The sequence below is a fragment of the Mercenaria mercenaria genome, chromosome 5 (assembly GCF_021730395.1).
Source record: "Mercenaria mercenaria strain notata chromosome 5, MADL_Memer_1, whole genome shotgun sequence".
Lineage (NCBI taxonomy): Eukaryota > Metazoa > Mollusca > Bivalvia > Venerida > Veneridae > Mercenaria > Mercenaria mercenaria.
Genome location: NC_069365.1, coordinates 17,628,328 through 17,655,928, shown reverse-complemented (window position 1 = coordinate 17,655,928; position 27,601 = coordinate 17,628,328). Strand labels below are relative to the sequence as shown.

The following is a 27,601-nucleotide window of genomic DNA, read 5'->3' as shown; positions in this document are numbered from 1 at the left end:
CAAAAAATACACATTATTATTTAATTAAGCAGCTTTTTGTTATTATAGGTATTAAAATACTTCTTCTTTTTGTTAATTCTTATATCTTTAATACATTTATCACTTAGTCTAATTCTTTTCAAATTAATATGATTTTTAAATTTTCCAAGAAAGTAGTAGTATCTTTAATAATGGGAATTGCATGTCTAGTCCAAGACTATTATATCTTTTTAAAATTTTATTTTCAGAATTGTGAAAATAGCCAGTCTATATCTAAGGTCCAATATCATATGATAATATTAAATATTTTAAAATTAGACTGGCATTTGTCACAATAACATAAATTTAAAATATCACATTTTTTTTGATTTTGTGACAAGTTTTTTTTCAGTCTTGCAGCTAGTCTAGTCTAGTCCACCTACTTTGATAGTCTTTGCCTAATATTTACCCATTTCAAACAAAATAAACTGGAATGTACAAGTAAATAAAATTTCTATGTTCAAAGGTTAAAATGTAAAGATTTGTAGGTTTTCCCCTTTTTAAAAGATGAGTCTTACAGAATATTGACATATATATTTGTATGTTCAGGGAGATTATTGAGCCTATCATACTTATTTGGAAAATTATCAACTTTCCATGACATTGAATAAAAGGCTAATACATATACACATCATTTTTTATTTCAAAATTTGCAAAGGCATATTTTATTTACCTTCAAGTAACTTTTTTTTTATTACGAGGTGCAGTGAATAAAGCATAATTATATTATTCATAATTTGAAATTTTAAATGTGTGGCAAAATTTAAAAAAATTGTTTACATAATCTTATGCAAATTTGTCTAATGAGCAGTTATTTTACTTGTATAACACCTTTTACATACAGTTACATGTTTAAATTACTAATATATAAATAACTTCTCCAAAATACTATGAAGCAAAGGAAAAAGTTAAACAATTTAAAGTCAACTGAGGAATGCATCAGAGAATTTTTTGGCCTCATTATTCATCACAATGTTTCAGTTTCAATTTTAGATATTGACATATACCCAATAATAAAACAAACCAAAAAAATTATGGACATCTAAGTGGTTAAATTAAATCTATTTTTCAGGTATAGCATCATTGTGGTAATAATGTATCAGCACACATGAATGAATTGAGACATGTTTAGTGATCTATGTATTGTGTTCAAAGATTCCCCTCCAACAGTTCAAAGACATGTAAGTATACTGGCATTATAATATATATTACTATAGAATTACGTACACACACTACCATAAGTCTAGTTCAATTGAAAATTCCCCCAAACATGACTGAAATGTATCAAAAAAATTCCCAGCAGGACCCATAGCAGGTTTTATAATTTTCCCCCTTGTATCAAGTCCCGACCAATATTATTTATATAAGGTTAAAAAGTACCAAATTAAGTAATCACTTGGCAGTCAACACAACTTGGGATGTCAGTGCAGGTAACTGTAGAAATCCAACCTATTAATCACTAACCCAAAACATTGAAAATACTTTGCCTTCATTGGAACCTTATTCTACCAACATTTGAAATCAAAATTTAGAAATAAAGCTTCGTGAAAATGGGAACAAGTAATGTTATTTTTTGCTTAAATCTGCAGTGTTTTCCTGTATCATAAAGATGCACTACTTTGAATTACCTGTAAGATATTAATTTTATTTTGAAACATGAACTATGGACAATACTATGAAGAAACTGCTTTAATGGTTTAATATCTATTGATTCATTATTCAACAGGTCATAGCAGTGAAGCAAATGGTGGCAAATGATGGCTTTTTGGTGGTTAATGAAAAACTGTGGCAATCTAAAATTGGTGGTGGCAAACACTAACAGAAAATTTCTGGGCCCGCAGTGACATGAAGTTGATGAAATAATGACATATTTTACACTGTACTGAAGATGTAAATTGCGAAACATTTTGGCTATCAGTGGAAAACATTGATAAACTACAATAAGAGTGGAACTGACATTTTAACACTATTGTTTGTACTATTATACATCACCTAGTTCAAAATTCTTAAGCATTTTTGTTATATCATAGACTTTTGGCATTGAAAAACATAGTTACCCTATAGGAAAAAGTCAGTGGAATACCAGCGGTTTCCGGTGGTTTCCAGTGGAATTCCAGTGGAGTCCACTGGCATTGAGTTTCACTGGAACCAATACCACTGGATTTCAACTGACCAGTGGCATTCCTATGAAATTTCTCTGTAATGTAAAATAATAATACTTAGATTATTTTTTCAAATGTTATCTTGAAACTTGTTCACATTATACCTATTTTTATCTCTGGGTTAGTAAAATCTCAGATATATAGCCTGTCGCCAGATTATATTTATTGAATCATCTGATACAATAAATGTTATAATATAAACATCATTATTTAGAACTAAAGCCTTCCTATGTACACTCATATGCCAAATTAATGTCCTCAAAAAGACCACCAAGTTATCAATTTATAGGGGACTGCAAATTTCTTCCAATTAAAATCCAATTAAGGGTAGGATCATTTTTCAGGGTAACAATTTATAGTAGCACTGAAGATCTTAAAAGGGAAATAACTGGTGTTTACATATTTCGTCTGCAGAAGTGACATGAGTAGAAGATTTGTGAAAAATACCATATTATCATTTCATGAACATGGTTATAGTGGAAGAAAAATTGCAGAATGATTTAAAATAGATAGTTGCACAGTAAATAAGTGTTTAAAGCATTTCAAACATGCTGAAAATTTAGAAAACATGAATGTAAACAAGCGGGTGGGGAAATGTAGAAGTAAAAAAGAAGACAAATGTGAGATAAGGTGCTATTAAAGGTGGTGAAAACCAATAGGAGGAAGACTTTGATATTTGTTATGTAGTATCATCTAGTGGACCACTACCAAGATTATTAGTCCCCTACTGGTTGAAAACCAGTTTCGGGGACTATAGGAATGCACTTTTCCGTCATTCCGTCATTCTGTCATTCCGTCATTCCGTCCGTCCGCAATTTCGTGTCCGGTCCATAACTGTCATCCATGAAGGGATTTTAATATTACTTGGCACAAATGTTCCCCATGATGAGACGACGTGTCTTGCGCAAAACCCGGACCCCTAGCTCAAAGGTCAAGGTCACAATTGGAGGTCAAAGGTCAACAGGGCTTTTTTCCTGTCCGGTCCACAACTCTCCCATCCTTGAAGGGATTTTAGTATTACTTGGCACAAATGTTCCCCATGATGAGATGATGTGTCATGCGCAAATCTCGGACCCCTAGCTCAAAGGTCAAGGTCACAATTGGAGGTCAAAGGTCAACAGGGCTTTTTTCCTGTCCGGTCCATCACTCTCCCATCCATGAAGAGATTTTAATATTACTTGGCACAAATGTTCCCCATGAGGAGACGACGTGTCATGCGCAAAACCTGGATCCCTAGCTTAAAGGTCAAGGACACAATTGGAGGTCAAAGGTCAACAAGGCTTTTTTCCTGTCCGGTCCATAACTCTCCCATCTATGAAGGGATTTTAATATTACTTGGCACAAATGTACCTCATAATAAGATGATGTGTCCTGCACAACTTTCAGACCCCTAGCTCAAAGGTCAAGGTCACACTTAGCAGTCAATTGTTAACATAGCATGAACAGGGTCTGTTTCGTGTCCGGTCCATAACTCTGACATTCATTAAGGGATTTTAATATCACTTAGCACAAGTGTTCCCCATGATGAGACGACGTGTCATGCGCAAATCCCGGACCCCTAGCTCAAAGGTCAAGGTCAAAATTGGGGGTCAAAGGTCAACAGAGTTTTTTTCCTGTCCTGTCCATAACTCTGCCATCCATGCAGGGATTTTAATATTACTTGGCACAAATGTTTCCCATGATGAGACGACACCCAGTACCCTAGCTTAAAGGTCAAGGTCACACTTTGAGATCAAAGGTCAAGAGGATTTTTTTCCTGTCCGGTCTATAACTTTGTCATGCAAAGCAGGATTTAGATATCAGTTGGCACAAATATTCCCCTGGATGAGACAACATGTCATGCGCAAGAACCAGGTCCCTAGGTCTAAGGTCAAGGTCATATTTAGAGGTCAAAGGTCATTTTCAAGAATGACTTTGTACGGAACATTTCTTCTTCATGCATGGAGGGATTTTGATGTAACTTGGACCAAATGTTCACCACCATGAGGCACCCTTGTTTTTAGAATTATGTCCCTTTGTTGTTACTATAAATAGATTTTATTGTAACTTTTTTATTACTGGCGGTAGAGAAAAATCGAGACCACTTTTCTGTGGTACAGCATGCATGTTACATCCAATTTTTAGGTGTATTTTGACCTATCTCTACCTGGTAAAGAGTTTCTTGTGGACTTATATTATTTTTTTTTTTTTTTTTTTTTTTTTTTTTTAGATTAATTTCCCTTTGTTGTTACTATAAATAACTTACATGATAACATTTTTATAATCAGCCAAAAAAATTCAATATGAAAACAACTGTGGGTTTTTATATATGCACATTTTAATCCAAGTGTGTTGTTATAACATATTGTATATGTAGTACAATATTGTTTATACATCATTCACAGATATCAGTTCATTATGTTATACTGCAGTAGAGAAAATTAAGTGCCTTCCAGTAGGGGACTTTGTATTGCATGGCAATACTTCATTCACTTGTTCAAATTATTCCCTGAGGGTCAAACATGACCCGCCCTAGGAGTCACATGGATTATGCAGACTTTTGTATATAGTGAAAAATTTTAAAATCTTCTTGTCAAAAACCACAGGGCCTAGGGCTTTCATGTCTGGTATGCAACACTAGTGGTTCTTTACCAAGATTGTTCAAATTATGCCCCTGGAGTGAAAAGAGGCTCCACCCTGGGGGTTCCATTAGTTTTACATTATAGATTTATATAGGTAAAAACTTGAAAAAAAATTCTTGTCTCAAGCCTTTGATATTTGGTATGTAGCATTGCCTGGTGGTCATCTACCAAGATTGTTCAAATTATGTCCCTGGGGTGAAAAGAGGCCCAACCCCAGGGTCCCAAGTTTTGCATAGACTTGTAAAGGAAAAAAGACTTTAAAAATCTTCTTGCCTGAAACCACAAGACTTAGATCTTTGATATTTGGTACGCAATATTGCCTTATGGTCCTCTACCAAGATTGTTCAAATTATTACCCGGGGTGGGGGGGGGGGGGGGGGGGAAAGAGGCCCCACCACGGGGGTCCCAAGTTTTACGCAGACTTATATATAGGATTTTTTTTTAAAAATCTTCATGTCTGAAAGTTCAAGGCCTTGGCCTTTGATACTTGGTATTTAGCATTGCCTAGTGATTCTCTTACAAGATTGGTCAAATTATGCACCTGGGATGAAAAGAGGTCCCCAGCCTGGGGGTCATTTGTTATATTAGTTTTATAGGAAAAAAACTTCAGAAATTTTCTGATCTTATTTCCTAGACTGTTTAATTATAATTACCTGAAGAACCCAGTTGCCCCTCTGAGTATGGGCACTTATTGGTAGAAACAATGTGATGTTCTACAAACTACACAAGACAATTTCACCGCTGAATTTCAATGGTATTTTACTGGAAACCAGTGGCTTTTCCACTCGATACCAGTGGTAAAACCACTGGCTTTCCAATGGTTTCCAGTGAAATACCGGACAATTTTACCGCTGTATTCCAGTGGTATTCCACTGGAATCCAGTGGCATTTCCACTGAATACCAGTGATAAAACCAGTGGCTTTCCACTGGTTTCCAATGAAATACCGGACAATTTTATTCAGTGGAAATGCCACTGGATTCCAGTGGAATACCACTGGAATCCAGTGGCATTTCCACTGAATACCAGTGGTAAAACCAGTGGCTTCCCACTGGTTTCCAATGAAATACCGGACAATTTACCGCTGGATTCCAGTGGTATTCCACTGGAATCCAGTGGCTTTTCCACTGGATACCAATGGTAAAACCGGTGGAAAACCACTGGTTTTCCACTGGATTCCATTGAAATACCGGACAATTTTACCGCTGGATTCCAGTGGAATTCAGCTGAAAGACCAGTGGCATTCCACTGGAAATCCAGAGAAAATTTTCTATAGGGTATTTAAAGACGTAATAATATCGTTATTGTTCTAAATTAGTTTAAATGCTGACTGATTTAAGAACAATCAAAATAAAAGGTTGATTTACATTTATTGTTTCATTTTTACTGAGTGACTTTACATTTAGATTTGTGATCACTTTTCTGTCTGTCCATAATTCCGTATCAGTCAAAAATGATAGTCAGTTCTTAGATTTTGATTTTTTTTGTAAATTAAGGGTATATTTTTACTTGTCTGTTATTGTGTTTTAATTTTCTTTTAATGCTCTTTCATATGCAGACCTAATTGCAGGAATTTTTTTTAGGAACTTTCAATTTCTGCAAGCTTGCGCAAGCTTACGTCAAGCTTGCAAATTGAAATCAAATACAAGGGCCTGCAAGCTTGCAACAAGGTTCCAATTCTAAGCTTGCAGCAAGGTTCATGCGCATAAGCTTGCGCAAGCTTGCAAAATGAAATGAACTACAAGCTTGCTGCGAGGTTCCAATTCTGAGCTTGCGGCAAGCTTCATCTGCAAGCTTGCAACAAGCTTGCCGCAAGCTAAAAAATAAGCTTGCGATTTTGGTTTGGGAAGTTCCATACGAATCTTAGTTGCCACAGAAGCCTACGGAATGGGGATGGATGTTTCAGACATAAGGAATATTGTACATGTTGGACCCCCATCAACTCTGGAATGTAAGGACATTCAAATATATTTTGCCTTTTTATATCTATATACATGTACTGTGAAATCAGTAGCTTTTGTGACTTTCTAAGTTTTACGGATATTGTGACTGCATTCTTCTACAAAGTTTACTCCAAAGCAACATAGACAGTTTACATTAATCTTCAAAGTTTTGTAATCCACAATTTCATATTAACACAAAATAAAAGTCGTGCCTACCAAAACAAATGATTTTACAGTATACATGATAATAAAATTGTTGGCTTGTTGGATGTACAATATGACTTATTATTCTATACCTATTTTATCTATCCAATCGCGAACGTTCATTTGCAACACGTGACCGTACAATATATTACGGTATTTGGATGCACGTGCGTACAAAAATCCTGTATTTTCTGTATTTGGACGCACGCGCGTACAAAAAATCCTGTATTTTCTGTATTTGGACGGTTCAACAGTCCCATGTTAAACATACGATAAAGCCCGAAACGCGTGAAAATGTTCCGAATGTAAATCGGATGAAGTAGGCGCTCTATATACAGAGTTTGATTATGCGTATTGAAATCTGGATTTAATCTGAGTTTTTTTGTTTACAACACACAAAAACGATTCAAGGGATAACAATGCTATCTGATTTAGATATTAAAACGTTCGTTAATAATCAAAAACTTAAAAATACTGTAAAAAGGATCATCAGATGTTGGAATATTTGAAAAGTTGCTAAAAGAAGCCGTTCCGGACGAAACCTAGAAATTGGTATCAGCCCTGACTGTCTAAATAGCTACCTCAGCAGTTTTTATTTAACGGTTAAGAAACAAAATGAAGAAGATTATGAATGGTAGCGGACGGGCGGTCAGCATCCAAAACATGTCTGCTCTCTAATTCAGTTTTCATCGGATCTTCACCAAACTTGCTGTCAATGTTTGTGGGCATTACATCTCGGCCAGTTTCGATAACCAGCCAAATTGTACCAGGCACTCTTTGATTATAGTCCTTGAATTACTCGAAAAACGGGGAATTTAGCCTTGTCCGCTCTTTTAAGTCGAACAGTTTTCATCCGATCTTCACCAAACTTGCTGACAACGTTTGTGGGCATAATATCTCAGCCAAGTATTATTGCCACCCAAATCGCCAAATGGCTGTTGTAGGGAGGTTGCACCATATACTTTTTTTAATGATGATACGCAGAAAAAACAACATTCAATGAATTACGTATATTACGTATGAAGTGAAATAAAAATAGAATAAAAAAAGTTATTTAAGGTCTATCATTGTTCTGTATAATATATATTTGCACTCATACCAAGCTGGGGAAAACTAGAAAAGGCAGGAATACAATATTCAGTGAAACATTTTTAATTTAAACTATTATTATAGTAAGATAAAATAGATATAGAATAAAAAGGTTATTTAACATTGTACTGTACAATACGAGATATATTTGGACTCGTACCCAGCTGAGAAAACCATATTGAACTCGCCTAGCGGCTCGTCCAATATGGTTTTCTCAGCTTGGTACTCGTCCAAATATATCTCCGTATTGTACAGAACAATGTTAAATAACCTAATAATATTCACAGGCAGCTTGGAATAATATTATTAGGTTATTTAACATTGTTCTGTACAATACAGACTTTGGATATAATTACATTTGTAGATTAACAAGGCGGTCTGAAAGACAGCTAAATCCCCTGCCACTGCTATGGATAGTGAAAGGGTAAACCCTTGACTTTTAGCTGTGACCTTGACCTTGAACTGACATGGCTGACTCATGAATTCTGCACAACGTCTTGATGAGGTGATCATTTGACCCAAGTTTCATGAAAATCCTTCAAGGGGTTTAGGAAATATGGAGCGGACACGAAAGTGTTACGGACAGACGGAAGGACGGACGAAGACCATTCCTATAAACCCCCACCACTTGTGGCGGGGGATTAACAAATTAGTATTATCTGAAAATAACACTTAGCTTTTAATTGTAAAAGTTTCTGCTGATAACTGATTGTACAAAATCATTTTTAGCTCACCTGTCACATAGTGACAAGGTGAGCTTTTGTGATCACCCTTCGTGTGTCCGTGTGTCCGTCCGTCCGTCAACAATTTCTTGTCTGCACGATAGTGGTTTCATTTATGATTTTATTTTAACCAAACTTGCACACAACTTGTATCACCATAAGATCTCGGTTCCTTTCTTGAACTGGCCAAATCCCATCATGGGTTCTAGAGTTATGGCCCCTGAAAGGGCCAGAATTAGCTATTTTGACCTTGTCTGCACAATAGCAGCTTCATTTATGATTTGATTTTTACCAAACTTGCACACAACTTGTATCACTATAAGATCTTGATTCCTTTCTTGAACTGGCTAGATCCCCTTATGGGTTCCAGAGTTATGGCCCCTGAAAGGGCCAGAATTAGCTATTTTGACCTTGTCTGCACAGTAGCAGCTTCATTTAGGATTTGAATTTAATCAAACTTGTACAAAACTTGTGTTGCCATAAGATCTCAGTTTCTTTGTTGAACCGGCCAGATCCCATAATGGGTTCCAGGGTTATGGCCCCTGAAAGGGCCAAAATTAGCTATTTTGACCTTGTCTGCACAATAGCAACTTCATTTATGATTTTATTTTAACCAAACTTGCACACAACTTGTATCACCACAAGATCTTGGTTCCTTTCTTGAACTGGCCAGATTCCATCATGGGTTCCAGAGTTATGGCCCCTTGAAGGTCCAAAATTGGCTTTTTTGGCTATTGCAGCCATATAGAGACTTCTTTTATGGTTTTATTTGATACAAACTTCCAAAATATCTTCAACTACAATAAATCTTGGATTCCATGACAAATCAGATCCAATCGTAGGTTCCAGAGTTATTTTATATCTGATTACCTCCCCTGATTGTAGTCAAAATGGATTTATATCAGTAAGTACTTATAGGACTTATTTGAAATTTCATTGTTATCATTAGTTGGACTAAGACAATCAGGGTAGATAACTATGGACTGATTTTATGTCAAATTACCTCCCTTTATTTCAAATTAAAATGGGTATATCTCCGTAACTAATGAAGATACTGATCTGAAATTTCATTTATGTCAACAGATTTATTTGGCAGATCCTTCTTTTGTTCACTTACAATAATTTACTTTTTAATTACTTCCCTTTTACGTTAATATAAATAGCTTATTTTTAGTAACTTTTTTATTATTGGCCGTAGGGAAAAACCGAGACCACTTTTCTGTGGTACAACATGGATGGTACCTCCAATTTTTAGGTGTATTTTGACATATCTGTACCTTGTAAGAATTTTTTTTTCTTTTTGGTTAAATTTCTTTCCTTTGTTGTTCCTGTCCTTTGGACTTCCCAAACCAAAATGTATGCTTGCCGCAAGCTTGCTTGTACAGGCTGATCATGACTATTGCAAGCTTGCAGAAAGCTTACGCAAGCTTGCGTGTATTTACATACAGAATTCTGCAAGCTTGCGATAGTTTTGCAAGCTTGCGCAAGCTTTTTTAGTTGCAAGCTTGCGCAAGCTTTTTCTGTTAACGCTGGACTTAGAAAATTTCATGCCAGTTGTAAGGTGGGAAGCAGTAAAAAATTCTAAGTTGAAAACATGGAAAATATTTATAAAAATCATTATTTAATGATGATTGATTTTTATTCTAACATATTGGTATTCAAATTAAATGACATGAAACAAAGAATCTAAAAAATCAGGAAAACATTTATTTTTTCTATATATGTCTATATAAGGGCATGTCACACTAAATACCAAAACTATAAATTTGTCTGTAGCATGCACAATATAAATAAGACAATAAAATATGACAAAAAAAGATCTTTTAACACTTTTTTTTATACATTTTATGTTGAGAATGTCTGAATTGATCATACAGAGAAAACTGTACAAGTGTACATGAAAGTATATAAGTCATATGGAATAATATATGATATACAAGTGATATTCTCTTAACTTTCACTTAGTAGCAAAGCTGCCATTTTTAGAGGATGGGATTAGTTATTATAATCTGACAACTTTTTTTCTCTCAAATTTTTCTGTCCAGAAAGAGGAAATCAGCTAAAAAGGGAAAATCACATCCTTGAATTTTTTAAACTGTTAAAATTTATTGAAATATCATGCTTTTTATTCTCCTAGAAAACAACAGCAGCAACAGTAATTGCATGAAATAGTACAATTCTCTTCACCAATTCATTAATAGTTACCTGGCAAAGGGATTCCTAGATAAGTGATAAATCATTTAGGTCTATTAATCTACTGCAGTGTATGTATATATTGCTTGTCTCACTACAGGAGATTATCTGATGCAGACTGATAGATCTGGCATGCTTAATATTTAGAAACTAGTAACAAGAGATCAACCAATGAAAATAGTCAGTGAACTACTTTTGGGGGCTGTACATGTACCACAAAAGTAATCCATAGCTTTTTCTGTTTTATATCAGAGTAATCTTCAAAATTTATGAGTATGTGATTGAATGGAATAAAATCTTCCTCTAGTACAAAAATATTTTAACATCATAGATGTATCAATACCTTCATTAGCTGACTGTAAATGGCACATTTGCCCAAGAATATCAAACTTTCAAATCTACACAGGAAGTTCTTTGACAGAGAGCAGAATAGAGTAAACATTTGGGAGAGTGTTTCCCTAAATATTTTACTATGTGCAGCTTATTTCATCTTGGAAGTTAACAACAATTAACAGAATGCACCAGGTGAGTTCATAAAATTTATTTATTTTCAAACAGTAATCTAGATTACCTTTAACAATGTCAAAACTAGAACAATGGATTCTAACAGGAAGCAGGTGGTTTAGTTTTCACTGAGTAATGCAACAAATGATTTTTACTTCATGTCATTTTGTTCCACTGCAACTATTATGCAGCTGCAATTTCTAATTTATCATGCATTTTATTTATTAGAAGGAAAATTGGATATTCTTTTCAAATGAAAATATCAAATGGAGCAAAAAAAAAAAAATAAGGCCAGTAGAGTTATCTCCACAGGTGGCACTGCTGAGTAAACAATGCTACCAGTCTGCTGACTACAATATTACACAGTATATTCAGGGAATATTTGGTTTAAATCAATGTCTTTAACCTGTTATTATATGAAAATTATTTTTTAACAGATAGAAATGTTTATGGATAATTTAGTTATTATTATAGATAATTATACCCTTTATTGAAACAGCTGAACATTATAGATAATTTATATCGAAAATTTAGCAAAAATACACATATTAAGCAGCTTTTTGTTATTTATAGGTACTTTTATACTTCTTCTTTTGTTAATTCTGATATCTTTAACTACATTTATCACTTAGTCTAATTCTTTTCAATATTAATATGATTTTCAAATTTTCAGAAAAAGTAGTAGCATCTTTGATAATGGGAATTGCATGTCTAGTCCAAGACTATTATATCTTTTTAGAATTTTTATTTTTAGAATTGTGAATATAGCCAGTCTATATCTAATGTCCAATATCATATGATAATATTAAAACCTGTAAATTAGACTGGCATTTGTCACAATAACATAAATTTTAAAATATCACATTTTTTTCGATTTTGTGACTTGTAAGTTCTTTATTATCAGTCTTGCGGCTAGTCTAGTTTAGTCCATCTACTTATGATAGTCTTTGTGTAATATTTACCCATTTCAACAAAATAAACTGGAATGTACAAGTAAATAAAATTTCTATGTTCAAGGTTAAAATGTAAAGATTTGTAGGTTTTCCCTTTTAACAGATGAGTCTTACAGAATATTGACATATATATTTGTAATGTTCAGGGAGATTATTTGAGCCTATCATACTTATGGAAAATATATCAAACTTTCCATGACATTGAATAAAAAGCTTATACATATACACATCATTTTTATTACAAAATCTGCAAAGGCATATTTTATTTACCTTCAAGTAACTTTTTTTTTATTACAAGGTGCAGTGAATAATGCATATATTATTCATAATTTGAAATTTTAAATGTGTGGCAAAATTTAAAAATTGTTTTACATAATCTTATGCAAAATTTGTCTAATGAGCAGTTATTTATACTTGTATAACACCTTTTACGTACTGTTACATGCTAAATTACATAATATATAACGAGGGTTCAATGCAATAAGGGCGTATCTACATATAATAACTATATGTAGATGCGCCCTTATTGCGTTGAACCCTCGATAAATAACTTCTCCAACTACTATGAAGCAAAGGAAAAAAGTATAAACATTACTGTCAACTGGAGGATGCATCAGAGACATTTTTGGCCTCATTATTCATCACAATGTTACAGTTTCAATTTTAGATCATTGACATATACCCAATAATAAACAAACCAAAAATTATGGACATCTAAGTGTTAAATTAAATCTATTTTTCAGGTATAGCATCATATGTGTATATAAAGTATCAGCACACATGAATGAATTGAGACATGTTTAGTGATCCAATGTATTGTGTTCAAAGATTCCATCCAACAGTTCAAAGACATGTAAGTATACTGGCATTATAATATATATTACTATAGTAATATACTGTACACACACTACCATAATTCTAGTTCAGTTGAAAATTTTCCCCAAACATGACTGAATGTATCAACCGATTTTCAGCAGGACCCATAGCAGGTTTTATAATTATCCCCCTTGTATCAAGTCCAGACCAATTTTATTATATATAATGGTTAAAAAGTACCAAATTAAGTAATCACTTGGCAGTCAACACAACTTGGGATGTCAGTGCAGTAACTGGTAGAAATCAAACTTGTTTACTATTTGTACAATAAGAGCAATGCATAAGTCCAACCTATTAATCACTAACCTAAAATATTGAAAATATCTGTCTGCCTTCACTGGAACCTTATTCTACAACATTTGAAATCAAATTGAGAAATAAAGCTTCGTGAAAATGCAACAAGTAATGTTATTACTTGCTTAAATCTGCAGTGTTGCCTGTATCAAAAGATGCACTACTTTGAATACCGTGTAAGATATTATATTTTTTGAAAACTATGAACTATGGACAATACTAATGAAGAAACTGCTTTAATGGTTTAATATCTATTGATTCATTATTTCAACAGGTCATAGCAGTGAAGCAAATGGTGGCAAATGATGGCTTTGTGTGGTTAGTGAAAAACTGTGGCAATCTACATTGGTGGTGGCAAACACTAACAGAAAATTTCTGGATCAGCAGTGACATGAAGTTGATGAAATAATGACATATTTTACACTGTACTGAAGATGTAATTGCCAAAATTATTTAATAAAAAATGTTATGGCTATCAGTGGAAAACATTGATATACTACAATAAGAGTGGAACTGACATTTTAACACTATTGTTTGTACTATTATACATCACCTAGTTCAAAATTCTTAAGCATTTTTGTTATATTATAGACTTTTGGCATTGAAAAACATAGTTATTTAAAGACGTAATAATATCGTTATTGTTCTAAATTAGTTTAAATGCTGACTGATTTAAGAACAATCAAAATAAAAGGTTGATTTACATTTATTGTTTCATTTTTATTGAGTGACCTTACATTTAGATTTGTGATCACTTTTCTGTCTGTCCATAAATCCGTATCAGTCAAAAATGATAGTCAGTTCTTAGATTTTGAATTTTTTTTGTAAATTAAGGGTATATTTTTACTTCTGTTATTGTGTTTTAATTTTCTTTTAATGTTCTTTCATATGCAGACCTAATGGCAGGATTTTTTTTTAGGAACTTTCAATTTCGGCAAGCTTGCGCAAGCTTACGGCAAGTTTGCAAATTGAAATCAAATACAAGGGCCTGCAAGCTTGCGCAAGCTTGCAACAAGGTTCCAATTCAAAGCTTGCAGCAACGTTCATGCGCATAAGCTTGCAAACTGAAATGAACTGCAAGCTTGCGCAAGCTTGCTGCGAGGTTCCAATTCTGAGCTTGCGGCAAGCTTCATCTGCAAGCTTGCAACAAGCTTGCCGCAAGCTAAAAAATAAGCTTGCGATTTTGGTTTGGGTTAGATATTTTTTCTGAGGACCTTCTTGTCCTCAAGTGCAATGATAACAGGTGAGCGATATAGGGCCATCATGGCCCTCTTGTTATTTTTGTCCTCGATAGTAACATGTCTCATTAATATGATGTTGCAGCCTTTGTTCAAGAGATTGGCAGATGTGGACGGGATGGAGCCAAAGGGAAAAGCTGCCTCTATTTTAACAGCTCTGATCTAAGCAAAACACACTTAACAAAGGAAATGAAAGAATATTGCACCACAGAAGGTTGTCGCAGGGAGCTTTTATTGAATCATTTCAATTTTAAAGTGCGCACAGACCAAGACAAACACTACTGTTGTGATAATTGCTCAAGAGCATGTAAATGTGAATTGTGTTCCACTGATTATGAAGAAACAGATACTACAAATGAAGTTGAACCATTTCCTAGGGATCAAATCTCTAATTTGCGGGAAATGCTCACAATTTATTTTAAGTCTGAAAATGGTATTGTTGAAAGTGTTGGATCAGCAGAACTTCGAACAGGTCTGTCTAAGAGTTTAATTGACAATATCTGCAAAAAAGTACCAACTAGTCTGAACCAATTAGAAACTTCATATCCATTTTTGACATCTGGTCAGATCATGAATATACATAAGATAATTCATTGCCTGTATGCAGTAAAGGCATAGAAGTACTTTCATCATTTATAACAGCTGTACTGAAAGTTTGGCTAAATTTTCTAACACCGCAGAAATGCGAAAATATAACATGTTCTGAAGTTACGCTGATTCAACACTTTAAATTATTTTGTATTCTGAGCATACATGATAATAAGAGAATGTTCATGCTTAATGCATACTAATAAGCGGACTGACAATAGTTAAATCAGCTCAATGATATCATATTCTTGACAGACTAGTTAACCATGACTGAATTGATGATCTTATTATACTGTTTTCTAAGTACATGTTTTGGTGTACTGAAATGAATTTAAAATAAAACATTCTAAATTTTGAAATAGTTTCTTTCATATAAGAGCAATAACTTACTACATATATTGCTACTATATGTAATATATTTACTACTACTTTTTACAATTTCACTGTATTTATTACCTCAGAATGAATGGATCTTTTTATCAAAAACTGCATCATATTAATGTACATTGTATGACATCTTGAACTAATAAGATTTCAAGTATCACAATATTGAATACATTACATGGAAGTAAAATTTGAAAAAAGCATTAAAATATCAGACCCGCCAAACATGTATAAAATTCATAACAATATCACAGTATATGCAAAACCTCACTAGTGATTACTCTTTGTGAACATTATATCCTGAACATAAATCAGGTTGCAACAATTTGACGCAAAGAGGATATTTATTTGTTTTGAGTGAATATAGAATATAAAAATTCTCACTGAGAACTGAGAAAAATATCAAATATTTTCATGAGCACATGCACGAGTGAAAATGTCAAAATTTTCTCACTTTGAGGTGAGATATTCTATATTCACGAAAAAACAAATAAATTTTCTTTTTATCTTATGCTTGATTAAATTGAGATGCATTTTACAACAACTTTGACAGCGCAGGGAACATATATGCTTAAACGAACATGACGTCAGACGTGTTGTGAAGTTAGAAAGATGCACACCACATAAAATTCCATTTTATTTAATTTCTTGCTCCATTACTGCTATGAAATTGTCATAAAGTAAAAAAAATTAAATTGAGAAATATGCTATAAAGAACCAAGTGCGAATACAATTTTCATCCTGCTATAAGCAAATAATTTAAAAATTCATACACAATGTACAAGTAGATCGGCAAAGCAGTGAGTGATATGGATTATGTCTCAATGATTAATAAAACACAGTATTTCATCAGTTAGCATAAAATAAAAATAGATATCACATCATGTTATCTTGAAACTTAATTAAAATTAAACACAGTATATGTAAAAACTAAGTTTCAAAAAACAAGAGGAATATCAAAAATCTTTATCACACAACTGAGTTTCACAGTACAAACAGTTCCTTACAAGCAACATTTAAGCTAAGGCCTAAAAAATAAAATTCTTTGTTTCCGGTAACATGCTAAAAAAATTAGGGTAGGTAGGTCGGAATTTTTTTTTTTTTTTTTGAATTTTTTTTTTATTAAGGGAGACTTTTCAGAAATCATTTTTGTGTCAAAAAAAGAACACAAATCAAGGGATTATGCCTTAAGAGCACTACTAAGTTGATTTCTAACATCACTGACCATGTTTAAAGCATAAAAAGTGCAGTTTTGCAATTTTTTGTTAAAAAGTTGAAAAAATCATTCTCCAAGGCCATAAAAACATTTAGGGTCGGGCCAAAAATTTAGGGTAGGTCGGGATACCAGAAACAAACAATTTTTTTTTACGCCTAAATAACTTTGAAAACTAGCATACAAATCAGAGGTTATATTTCTGAATTTTTCAATTTAGACATGTTAGGAGATGTGGACTCATTATTGATAGCCATTTTTAAGATGGCTTTTTATATCTTTCACAGATTAAAATCAAACAATCCAACAGTCATGCACCTGACTTTCATCAAGTTTGCTTTTTAACAATTATAGTTGAACCCAAACCAAAATCGCAAGCTTATTTTTTAGCTTGCGGCAAGCTTGTTGCAAGCTTGCAGATGAAGCTTGCCGCAAGCTCAGAATTGGAACCTCGCAGCAAGCTTGCAGTTCATTTCAGTTTGCAAGCTTGCGCAAGCTTATGCGCATGAACGTTGCTGCAAGCTTTGAATTGGAACCTTGTTGCAAGCTTGCGCAAGCTTGCAGGCCCTTGTATTTGATTTCAATTTGCAAGCTTGCTGTAAGCTTGCGCAAGCTTGCCGAAATTGAAAGTTCCTAAAAAAAAATCCTGCCATTAGGTCTGCATATGAAAGAACATTAAAAGAAAATTAAAACACAATAACAGAAGTAAAAATATACCCTTAATTTACAAAAAAAATCAAAATCTAAGAACTGACTATCATTTTTGACTGATACGGATTTATGGACAGACAGAAAAGTGATCACAAATCTAAATGTAAGGTCACTCAATAAAAATGAAACAATAAATGTAAATCAACCTTTTATTTTGATTGTTCTTAAATCAGTCAGCATTTAAACTAATTTAGAACAATAACGATATTATTACGTCTTTAAATAACTATGTTTTTCAATGCCAAAAGTCTATAATATAACAAAAATGCTTAAGAATTTTGAACTAGGTGATGTATAATAGTACAAACAATAGTGTTAAAATGTCAGTTCCACTCTTATTGTAGTATATCAATGTTTTCCACTGATAGCCATAACATTTTTTATTAAATAATTTTGGCAATTACATCTTCAGTACAGTGTAAAATATGTCATTATTTCATCAACTTCATGTCACTGCTGATCCAGAAATTTTCTGTTAGTGTTTGCCACCACCAATGTAGATTGCCACAGTTTTTCACTAACCACCACAAAGCCATCATTTGCCACCATTTGCTTCACTGCTATGACCTGTTGAAATAATGAATCAATAGATATTAAACCATTAAAGCAGTTTCTTCATTAGTATTGTCCATAGTTCATAGTTTCCAAAAAATATTAATATCTTACACGGTATTCAAAGTAGTGCATCTTTATGATACAGGCAACACTGCAGATTTAAGCAAGTAATAACATTACTTGTTGCATTTTCACGAAGCTTTATTTCTCAATTTGATTTCAAATGTTGGTAGAATAAGGTTCCAGTGAAGGCAGACAGATATTTTCAATATTTTAGGTTAGTGATTAATAGGTTGGACTTATGCATTGCTCTTATTGTACAAATAGTAACAAGTTTGATTTCTACCAGTTACTGCACTGACATCCCAAGTTGTGTTGACTGCCAAGTGATTACTTAATTTGGTACTTTTTAACCATTATATATAATAAAATTGGTCTGGACTTGACACAAGGGGGATAATTATAAAACCTGCTATGGGTCCTGCTGGAAATCGGTTGATACATTCAGTCATGTTTGGGGAAAATTTTCAACTGAACTAGAATTATGGTAGTGTGTGTACAGTATATTACTATAGTAATATATATTATAATGCCAGTATACTTACATGTCTTTGAACTGTTGGATGGAATCTTTGAACACAATACATTGGATCACTAAACATGTCTCAATTCATTCATGTGTGCTGATACTTTATATACACATATGATGCTATACCTGAAAAATAGATTTAATTTAACACTTAGATGTCCATAATTTTTTTGTTTGTTTATTATTGGGTATATGTCAATGATCTAAAATTGAAACTGTACATTGTGATGAATAATGAGGCCAAAAAATGTCTCTGATGCATTCCTCAGTTGACAGTAATGTTTATACTTTTTTCCTTTGCTTCATAGTAGTTGGAGAAGTTATTTATCGAGGGTTCAACGCAATAAGGGCGCATCTACATATAGTTATTATATGTAGATACGCCCTTATTGCATTGAACCCTCGTTATATATTATGTAATTTAGCATGTAACAGTACGTAAAAGGTGTTATACAAGTATAAATAACTGCTCATTAGACAAATTTTGCATAAGATTATGTAAAACAATTTTTAAATTTTGCCACACATTTAAAATTTCAAATTATGAATAATATATGCATTATTCACTGCACCTCGTAATAAAAAAAAAAGTTACTTGAAGGTAAATAAAATATGCCTTTGCAGATTTTGTAATAAAAATGATGTGTATATGTATAAGCTTTTTATTCAATGTCATGGAAAGTTTGATATATTTTCCATAAGTATGATAGGCTCAAATAATCTCCCTGAACATTACAAATATATATGTCAATATTCTGTAAGACTCATCTGTTAAAAGGGAAAACCTACAAATCTTTACATTTTAACCTTGAACATAGAAATTTTATTTACTTGTACATTCCAGTTTATTTTGTTGAAATGGGTAAATATTACACAAAGACTATCATAAGTAGATGGACTAAACTAGACTAGCCGCAAGACTGATAATAAAGAACTTACAAGTCACAAAATCGAAAAAAATGTGATATTTTAAAATTTATGTTATTGTGACAAATGCCAGTCTAATTTACAGGTTTTAATATTATCATATGATATTGGACCTTAGATATAGACTGGCTATATTCACAATTCTAAAAATAAAAATTCTAAAAAGATATAATAGTCTTGGACTAGACATGCAATTCCCATTATCAAAGATGCTACTACTTTTTTTTGAAAATTTGAAAATCATATTAATATTGAAAAGAATTAGACTAAGTGATAAATGTAGTTAAAGATATCAGAATTAACAAAAGAAGAAGTATAAAAGTACCTATAAATAACAAAAAGCTGCTTAATATGTGTATTTTTGCTAAATTTTCGATATAAATTATCTATAATGTTCAGCTGTTTCAATAAAGGGTATAATTATCTATAATAATAACTAAATTATCCATAAACATTTCTATCTGTTAAAAAATAATTTTCATATAATAACAGGTTAAAAACATTGATTTAAACCAAATATTCCCTGAATATACTGTGTAACATTGTAGTCAGCAGACTGGTAGCATTGTTTACTCAGCAGTGCCACCTGTGGAGATAACTCTACTGGCCTTATTTTTTTTGCTCCATTTGATATTTTCATTTGAAAAGAATATCCAATTTTCCTTCTAATAAATAAAATGCATGATAAATTAGAAATTGCAGCTGCATAATAGTTGCAGTGGAACAAAATGACATGAAGTAAAAATCATTTGTTGCATTACTCAGTGAAAACTAAACCCCCTGCTTCCTGTTAGAATCCATTGTTCTAGTTTTGACATTGTTAAAGGTAATCTAGATTACTGTTTGAAAATAAATAAATTTTATGAACTCACCTGGTGCATTCTGTTAATTGTTGTTAACTTCCAAGATGAAATAAGCTGCACATAGTAAAATATTTAGGGAAACACTCTCCCAAATGTTTACTCTATTCTGCTCTCTGTCAAAGAACTTCCTGTGTAGATTTGAAAGTTTGATATTCTTGGGCAAATGTGCCATTTACAGTCAGCTAATGAAGGTATTGATACATCTATGATGTTAAAATATTTTTGTACTAGAGGAAGATTTTATTCCATTCAATCACATACTCATAAATTTTGAAGATTACTCTGATATAAAACAGAAAAAGCTATGGATTACTTTTTGTGGTACATGTACAGCCCCCAAAAGTAGTTCACTGACTATTTTCATTGGTTGATCTCTTGTTACTAGTTTCTAAATATAAAGCATGCCAGATCTTATCAGTCTGCATCAGATAATCTCCTGTAGTGAGACAAGCAATATATACATACACTGCAGTAGATTAATAGACCTAAATGATTTATCACTTATCTAGGAATCCCTTTGCCAGGTAACTATTAATGAATTGGTGAAGAGAATTGTACTATTTCATGCAATTACTGTTGCTGCTGTTGTTTTCTAGGAGAATAAAAAGCATGATATTTCAATAAATTTTAACAGTTTAAAACTTCAAGGATGTGATTTTCCCTTTTTTAGCTGATTTCCTCTTTCTGGACAGAAAAATTTGAGAGAAAAAAAGTTGTCAGATTATAATAACTAATCCCATCCTCTAAAAATGGCAGCTTTGCTACTAAGTGAAAGTTAAGAGAATATCACTTGTATATCATATATTATTCCATATGACTTATATACTTTCATGTACACTTGTACAGTTTTCTCTGTATGATCAATTCAGACATTCTCAACATAAAATGTATAAAAAAAGTGTTAAAAGATCTTTTTTTGTCATATTTTATTGTCTTATTTATATTGTGCATGCTACAGACAAATTTATAGTTTTGGTATTTAGTGTGACATGCCCTTATATAGACATATATAGAAAAAATAAATGTTTTCCTGATTTTTAGATTCTTTGTTTCATGTCATTTAATTTGAATACCAATATGTTAGAATAAAAATCAATCATCATTAAATAATGATTTTTATAAATATTTTCCATGTTTTCAACTTAGAATTTTTTACTGCTTCCCACCTTACAACTGGCATGAACTTTTCTAAGTCCAGCGTTAACAGAAAAAGCTTGCGCAAGCTTGCAACTAAAAAAGCTTGCGCAAGCTTGCAAAACTATCGCAAGCTTGCAGAATTCTGTATGTAAATACACACAAGCTTGCGTAAGCTTTCTGCAAGCTTGCAATAGTCATGATCAGCCTGTACAAGCTTGTCACAAGCTTGCCGCAAGCTTGCAGCAAGCTTGCGGCAAGCATACATTTTGGTTTGGGAAAACTTTCTTTCAAATAAATTCCGAATCAAACTGGTGTTTGATGCAAGTAACATTTTGGTTATTTTTCTTTCTTTAGCTCTTGTGGCAAATCAAAACATTACAAATATTTTTGGCATATGGTCATCTAAGTAACATGTTTGTAAAATTATTTTGAAAATGAAAAAAAAAGTTTTTGAAGAAAAGATGCCAAAAACAATTGCCAAAAATTTAGTCAAAAAAGGCCAGAACTAATTCATAATCTGGCGGATTGTATCTGAAATCAAACTTGACCTACACATTATGATATACCTGTGTACCAAATTTAAATTAGAGCTATTCATCCTTAATGATTAATTGACTGGAAAACCAATTACTTGCACAGACTCACACAAAATCGCACACAGCAAGGCAAAATACTTAATGCCATTCTACTATTCTTTAAATGGCCAGGGCATAACAATCAAGACTCCTTTCATGTTGCAACACAGACTAAAAACTGTATTTGTTAACTTCAAACCATTGCCTTAGATTAAAACCATCAACTTTCTCTATCATTGATCTTTTAACATTTTTAAAGCCTTTGAAAAATCTCCCCTCTTTATGCTGAAACGGCCTTATATGTCTAAAGTCTTCAATCATTAACAATTCATCATCATCACTGTCCTTCTTTTTGTGCCGTTTGGATCTTACAATTGTACCAATTTCATTATCCATGTTTTCTGCAATGCAATGAATTAATGGCAATGCAGCAGTTTTATTAACAATGTTTTTATCATTTTTATTTGAAAACATATGTTTAATGTGAAGTTTTGATTCTTTTACATTCCATTCTTGTACCAGATCAGCTGGTACATGACTGTCTACTTTTCCTTTGGTGTTAACAAAACATGCTTGGAAAACCATGCATGCTTCTCTTAAACCCATGACTGAATATTGCTGAATAAGCATTCTAAGGATTTCCCTAGGGTACTTAGCTTTATTGCTGTGACCCTTTAAAATGATCAAGATCATTTTTAAAAGTGCCAAGAAACGGTCTCTATCTGGCATTTTCAGCAATTCTTGCATATACTTGAATATCATCAGAATCTCCATGGAAAGATGCATATAGTCTTTGACTTTATCTGGCTGTGGAGATCTTGCTGTAATGTGCTTTCCTTTCCCTATTGGTATCTTCACTTTGGACCCATCAGCAAGTTTCAATTCCAAAGTCTCGTGTGTTTCTTTGTTTTCTAAAAAAGTTTACATAAATACACACATGAGATGATGGAGAGAATGTCCAAGTATTAAAATTAGTCTAAACATATTTTTCTTCCGAAAAGCATGAAATATTAACAATACAATCTTTCAGGAATTGGACAGAAAGCTAAATTAACTTGCAATTGTCCTCTCCTTAACATTGTAACTATAGTATTTACAATAAGTTCTCCTGTTCCATTTCAATAACAGTGTTTTCAACTCAACGTTGGTTGTATTTAAATTTGGAAATAGATTTAACTTAAAAGTGATATACTTAACAAATAGTCAAGTCCTTCGAGTTGTTTATCGTCTGATTTACTGGCATTAGCCCGAGTGGTAAAATACTGAAGCATCTGAACGATGAACCGTGGTAAATTAGACGATAAATAACAAGAAGGCCTTGACTGTTTTCATTCTGACATGGTCATTGATATATTTTAATAGATATCATACTGGACTTCGTTTACGTGAGGAGTAATGTATCGAACGTCATGCGGCAATATGACGTCATAATGCTCTCTTACCAGTCCGCGCGTCAACCGTTGTTTATCGCAGAATATATAGAGCTTGATTTCCTTCTTTGCTTAACTGGAAATCAAATTGAGCCATGTTAGAATGTGTAATACAGCAATATTTTGACTAATTACAAACATCTGATAAAAAAAAAAAAGTGATAATTCAAAAGTTTATCAGGCAAAGATTTTCAACATAACAAATATTGTAAAAATTGCTGAAACAATCACGACTTTTCTTGCTGGTCTCTTTCAGCATTAAAAATATATATTTATGGTGTATCTAATTACTGTTTGGTTTTCTATTGAGAAAAAGATGAAGGTTTTGTTGCAATATTCTTATAATGAGTGGTATAAAATATTAATAAATTGGCCATTTATTAAATTTAATAAGCGCTATGTGAGCTTGACTGCAACTGACCATAGGTATTTAAATAGGATAGTGTTGAATGGGTCCAAAATGTAACAATTCTAACTGAAATTTATGTATAAAATATATGAAATATTTAAATCTATTGAAACAAGTTTCCAAATATAACATTTATTACCTTCAGTAAGTAATGTTTGCTGTGTTTCTCCACTCCAAGCAGGAAAGACATACTTATCAACCATTTTTCCTATGTTTTCTTTTATCCAGTCTAAGGCATTGTCTTTGGGAGGTAGCTTGTTTGGTATCGAGTTGAAATTTTCCATATCAAAGAAGTCCAGTGCAGCTTCCACTGTAACTGAATCTAGATAATTCATTGCAAACCTTTTGTCCTCATCATAAGCCTTCATAACATTTGGATCAACCTCCTTCCTACTGACTCTTTCACATTCTCCCCTCATTGTTCCTAGTTCAACATCTTCTTCTTTTGACCATAATTCCCCAAAGCAACCCTTCTCCAGTAAATTCATACTCAAGTGGAAAAACTCAGCTGTAACACGGCCAATGTTTGCAAATCTGTCGTGAGGTTCCAGATTGTCAAGCCTTAAGAGAAGGGCCTCGGACAGTCGTTCTCTTGTCAGTTGATCCCCTCCTATCTGAAACTTTGTATCTTGGGCTAATGTACTATTATCAATCACTTTTTCAAATAAAGCCTGGTACCAGTCCAAAATCTGAACATCGTCTTGGTACTTCTGCTCATTAAATGGCAGACATGGTAAAGGAATTGTTACTGTTTTCTTTGTTTTGTTAAATTCTCCTTCAGGGATGACAGTGTTTGGTATGAACTTTTGTAACATATTCAGATGCGGAAGATATTTAGATATTGTCTTGGTGACCATGTATGTTATATCTGTTCTTATTTGACAGTACTCTTCTTTACTTAACAGCAGTTGTTCTATAGACAAATCTTCTAAATTGATTTCAGGAACTTCTGGCTTGCCAATAAAATCATGGTCATTCACAAGGCATGTTGATGTAAACATATGCTCCATATGTCTATGATTTGTTGATGATTCATGGCTGGTTCCTACACTTATATTAAGGTTATCACCTATCAACCTTATATGTTTACCCTCATTGGCAGCATCTGTAATCAACTGTGGGTATAACTTTCCCATGGATGTTACAACATCAGTGGTGACACAGTACGGGGAACACACTCCAAATCTGTTTAGTCTGTCATACAACCAAACGAAAAAAAAAGGGGAAACAAAACACTTAAACAAAACACTAATACTACACTGTGTTTTGATGATGTTTTATTAGTATAGCAAATGACATGCAAATGAGGTAACAAAACACTAACAAAACACTAACAAAACATTGCTAACGAAATACCAACAAAACATGATATGCAAATTAGGCTTATACAAAACACTAACAGAATACTTTATGTTTTATTAGTGTTTCATTATATGTGCTAAAGAAAACACTAACAAAACACTGCTAACAAAATACCAACAAAACATATGATATGCAAGAGCAAGGTCACAAATTTAAACAAAACACTAACAAAATATTTTATGTTTTTTTAGTATTTCATTACCGCTGTGCTGACAAAATACCATAAGCAAAACATTATTTACATACATGAATTTATATATGAGCCGTGCCAGGAGAAAACCAACATAGAGGCTTTGCGATCAGCATGGCTACAGACCAGCCTGCGCATCAGCTCGATTTGGTCAGGATCCATGCTGCTCGCTTTCAAATGCTATTGCAACCATAGAAACCATTAGTGAACAGCATGGATCCTGGCCGGACTGTGCGGATGCAAGAAAAAGTATACACACAATATGGTGCTAAAATGTCACCATTTTCTACTCAGTTCCAAAGTCATTGAAGTATATTGATCAGTATTTTCCACTTTTTGCCATGGCTTTTTTCAACAACATTCTGATGTATAGTCGGTGTAAGATATGCTATTACTTTCAATTGAATGTCACTATTGGTTGAGAAATTTTCTGTAAATGGTAGCCATCATCAGTGTATAATGCCACAGTTTTTCACTAACTGCCATTGTCACCATTCGTCTCACTGCAAAACCTGAAGATGTAATAAACCAAGAGATATTAAATCATAAAAGCAGTTTCTTCATACAAATACAAATACATGGCATTTATATAGCGCAAAAATTATAAAATATTCTATTGCGCTTTACAATTACATAGCACACATTTAACATATATACATACACAATATGAACAGGATTCTAGAACTTAGATTTAAAGATTTGGACATATATAAATACTATTTTACACCACTTCTGAATATTTTGTATTTTAACAAGACTACACTCATTGTTCATAAAACTGCCTAAATAAATGTGTTTTCAGTTTTGATCTAAAGCTGGCTTCAGACTGAATGTTTTTCAGATAGCTAGGCAGATCGTTCCACCATTTGGGACCAACGACTGCCATAGATCTGTCTGCTAGTTTTGTTCGCCGTCTAGGGATGTTAAAGTTAGTGTCACTTTGTGAGCGAAGTCTGTATCGTTGTCGAGTAGGTACAAACATTTCCCTCAGATATACTGGAGCTGTACCATTGATGACACGGAAGACTATTACTAAAACTTTGAACATGACTCTAGCCTTAACTGGAAGCCAGTGTAATTCTTTCATTAGTTTTTTCCTTTGTTTATAGTTTCAAAATTAAATTATCATAGTCATAGTAATATTTGGTATTCAAAATAGTGCATCTTTATGATACAGGCAACACTGCAGATTTAATCCAGTAACAACTGTAACATTACTTGTTATATTTTCAAGAAACTTATTTTTTTAAATTTGATTTCAAATGTTGATAAGGTTCCAGCGATGGCAGACAGATATTTAATGATTTGGGAAAATGATTAATAGATCGGACTTATGCATTGCTATTACCCTTACCATATTGTTATAATAAATAGTAACTTAGTTTGATTTCTGCCAGTTACCTGCACTTACACCTCAAGTTGTGATTACTTAATTTGGTATTTTTAATTATTATATATTGATTTGGACTTGATATATATAGCAGATAATTATAAAACCTGCCATGACTTTGCTGGAAATACATTGTAAGTTTTAAAATTGATCTATTAAGTCATGTTCAGGAATTTTTTTTCAATTGCCTACATTCAATCAAACACAACTATGGTATTGATAGTGTATACATGTATATAGTAATATATAATGCCAGTATATATACTTACATGTTTTTGAACTGCTGGATTCGTTAGGTCTTCTTTGAACACAATACGTTGATAAGGTCCCAATTCATTCATGTGTGCCATACCTATATACATACATATATATATACATACATGACATATGGTGCTATACCTGAAAATAGATTTAGTTTAAAACTTAAAATGTTCATAAAAACCTTTGGTTTATTATTGGGTA

At 32.8% G+C, this 27,601-nt stretch overlaps 2 protein-coding genes and 2 long non-coding RNA genes across 4 annotated transcripts; 2 read left to right on the top strand and 2 right to left on the bottom strand.

Moving 5' to 3' along the window:
• The first annotated feature begins 6,653 nt into the window (after positions 1-6,653).
• On the top strand, positions 6,654-16,822 carry LOC128556900 (bifunctional 3'-5' exonuclease/ATP-dependent helicase WRN-like). Its single transcript, XM_053542807.1, has 2 exons — positions 6,654-6,751; positions 14,902-16,822. The coding sequence occupies exons 1-2, from the start codon at positions 6,688-6,690 to the stop codon at positions 15,432-15,434; spliced, it is 597 nt and encodes a 198-aa protein (XP_053398782.1). The 5' UTR covers positions 6,654-6,687; the 3' UTR covers positions 15,435-16,822.
• Positions 11,353-14,364, top strand: LOC123551952 (uncharacterized). Its single transcript, XR_008370886.1, has 3 exons — positions 11,353-11,476; positions 13,152-13,261; positions 13,853-14,364. It is a non-coding gene; the product is annotated as an uncharacterized LOC123551952 (long non-coding RNA).
• A 930-nt stretch (positions 16,823-17,752) lies between the features above and the next one.
• LOC128556901 (uncharacterized) lies at positions 17,753-20,804 on the bottom strand. The gene is made up of 3 exons (XR_008370885.1): positions 20,656-20,804; positions 18,873-18,982; positions 17,753-18,279 (listed from the first exon to the last, which is right to left on the bottom strand). It is a non-coding gene; the product is annotated as an uncharacterized LOC128556901 (long non-coding RNA).
• A 1,260-nt stretch (positions 20,805-22,064) lies between these two features.
• LOC123560755 (uncharacterized) lies at positions 22,065-25,400 on the bottom strand. The gene is made up of 2 exons (XM_045352915.2): positions 24,337-25,400; positions 22,065-23,269 (listed from the first exon to the last, which is right to left on the bottom strand). Exons 1-2 carry the CDS (start codon positions 25,331-25,333, stop codon positions 22,530-22,532), a joined length of 1,737 nt encoding a protein of 578 aa, XP_045208850.2. The 5' UTR covers positions 25,334-25,400; the 3' UTR covers positions 22,065-22,529.
• Positions 25,401-27,601: the final 2,201 nt, after the last annotated feature.

Bases quoted from the DNA above. Each gene is read 5' to 3' on its own strand.
- LOC128556900 (XM_053542807.1), top strand. From the start codon at position 6,688: ATGGGGATGGATGTTTCAGACATAAGGAATATTGTACATGTTGGACCC. The intron at 6,752-14,901 runs GTAAGGACATTC...ATGATGTTGCAG, and splicing joins ACCCCCATCAACTCTGGAAT to CCTTTGTTCAAGAGATTGGC.
- LOC123560755 (XM_045352915.2), bottom strand. From the start codon at position 25,333: ATGGGAAAGTTATACCCACAGTTGATTACAGATGCTGCCAATGAGGGT. The intron at 23,270-24,336 runs GTAATAAATGTT...AAACTTTTTTAG, and splicing joins GCAAACATTACTTACTGAAG to AAAACAAAGAAACACACGAG.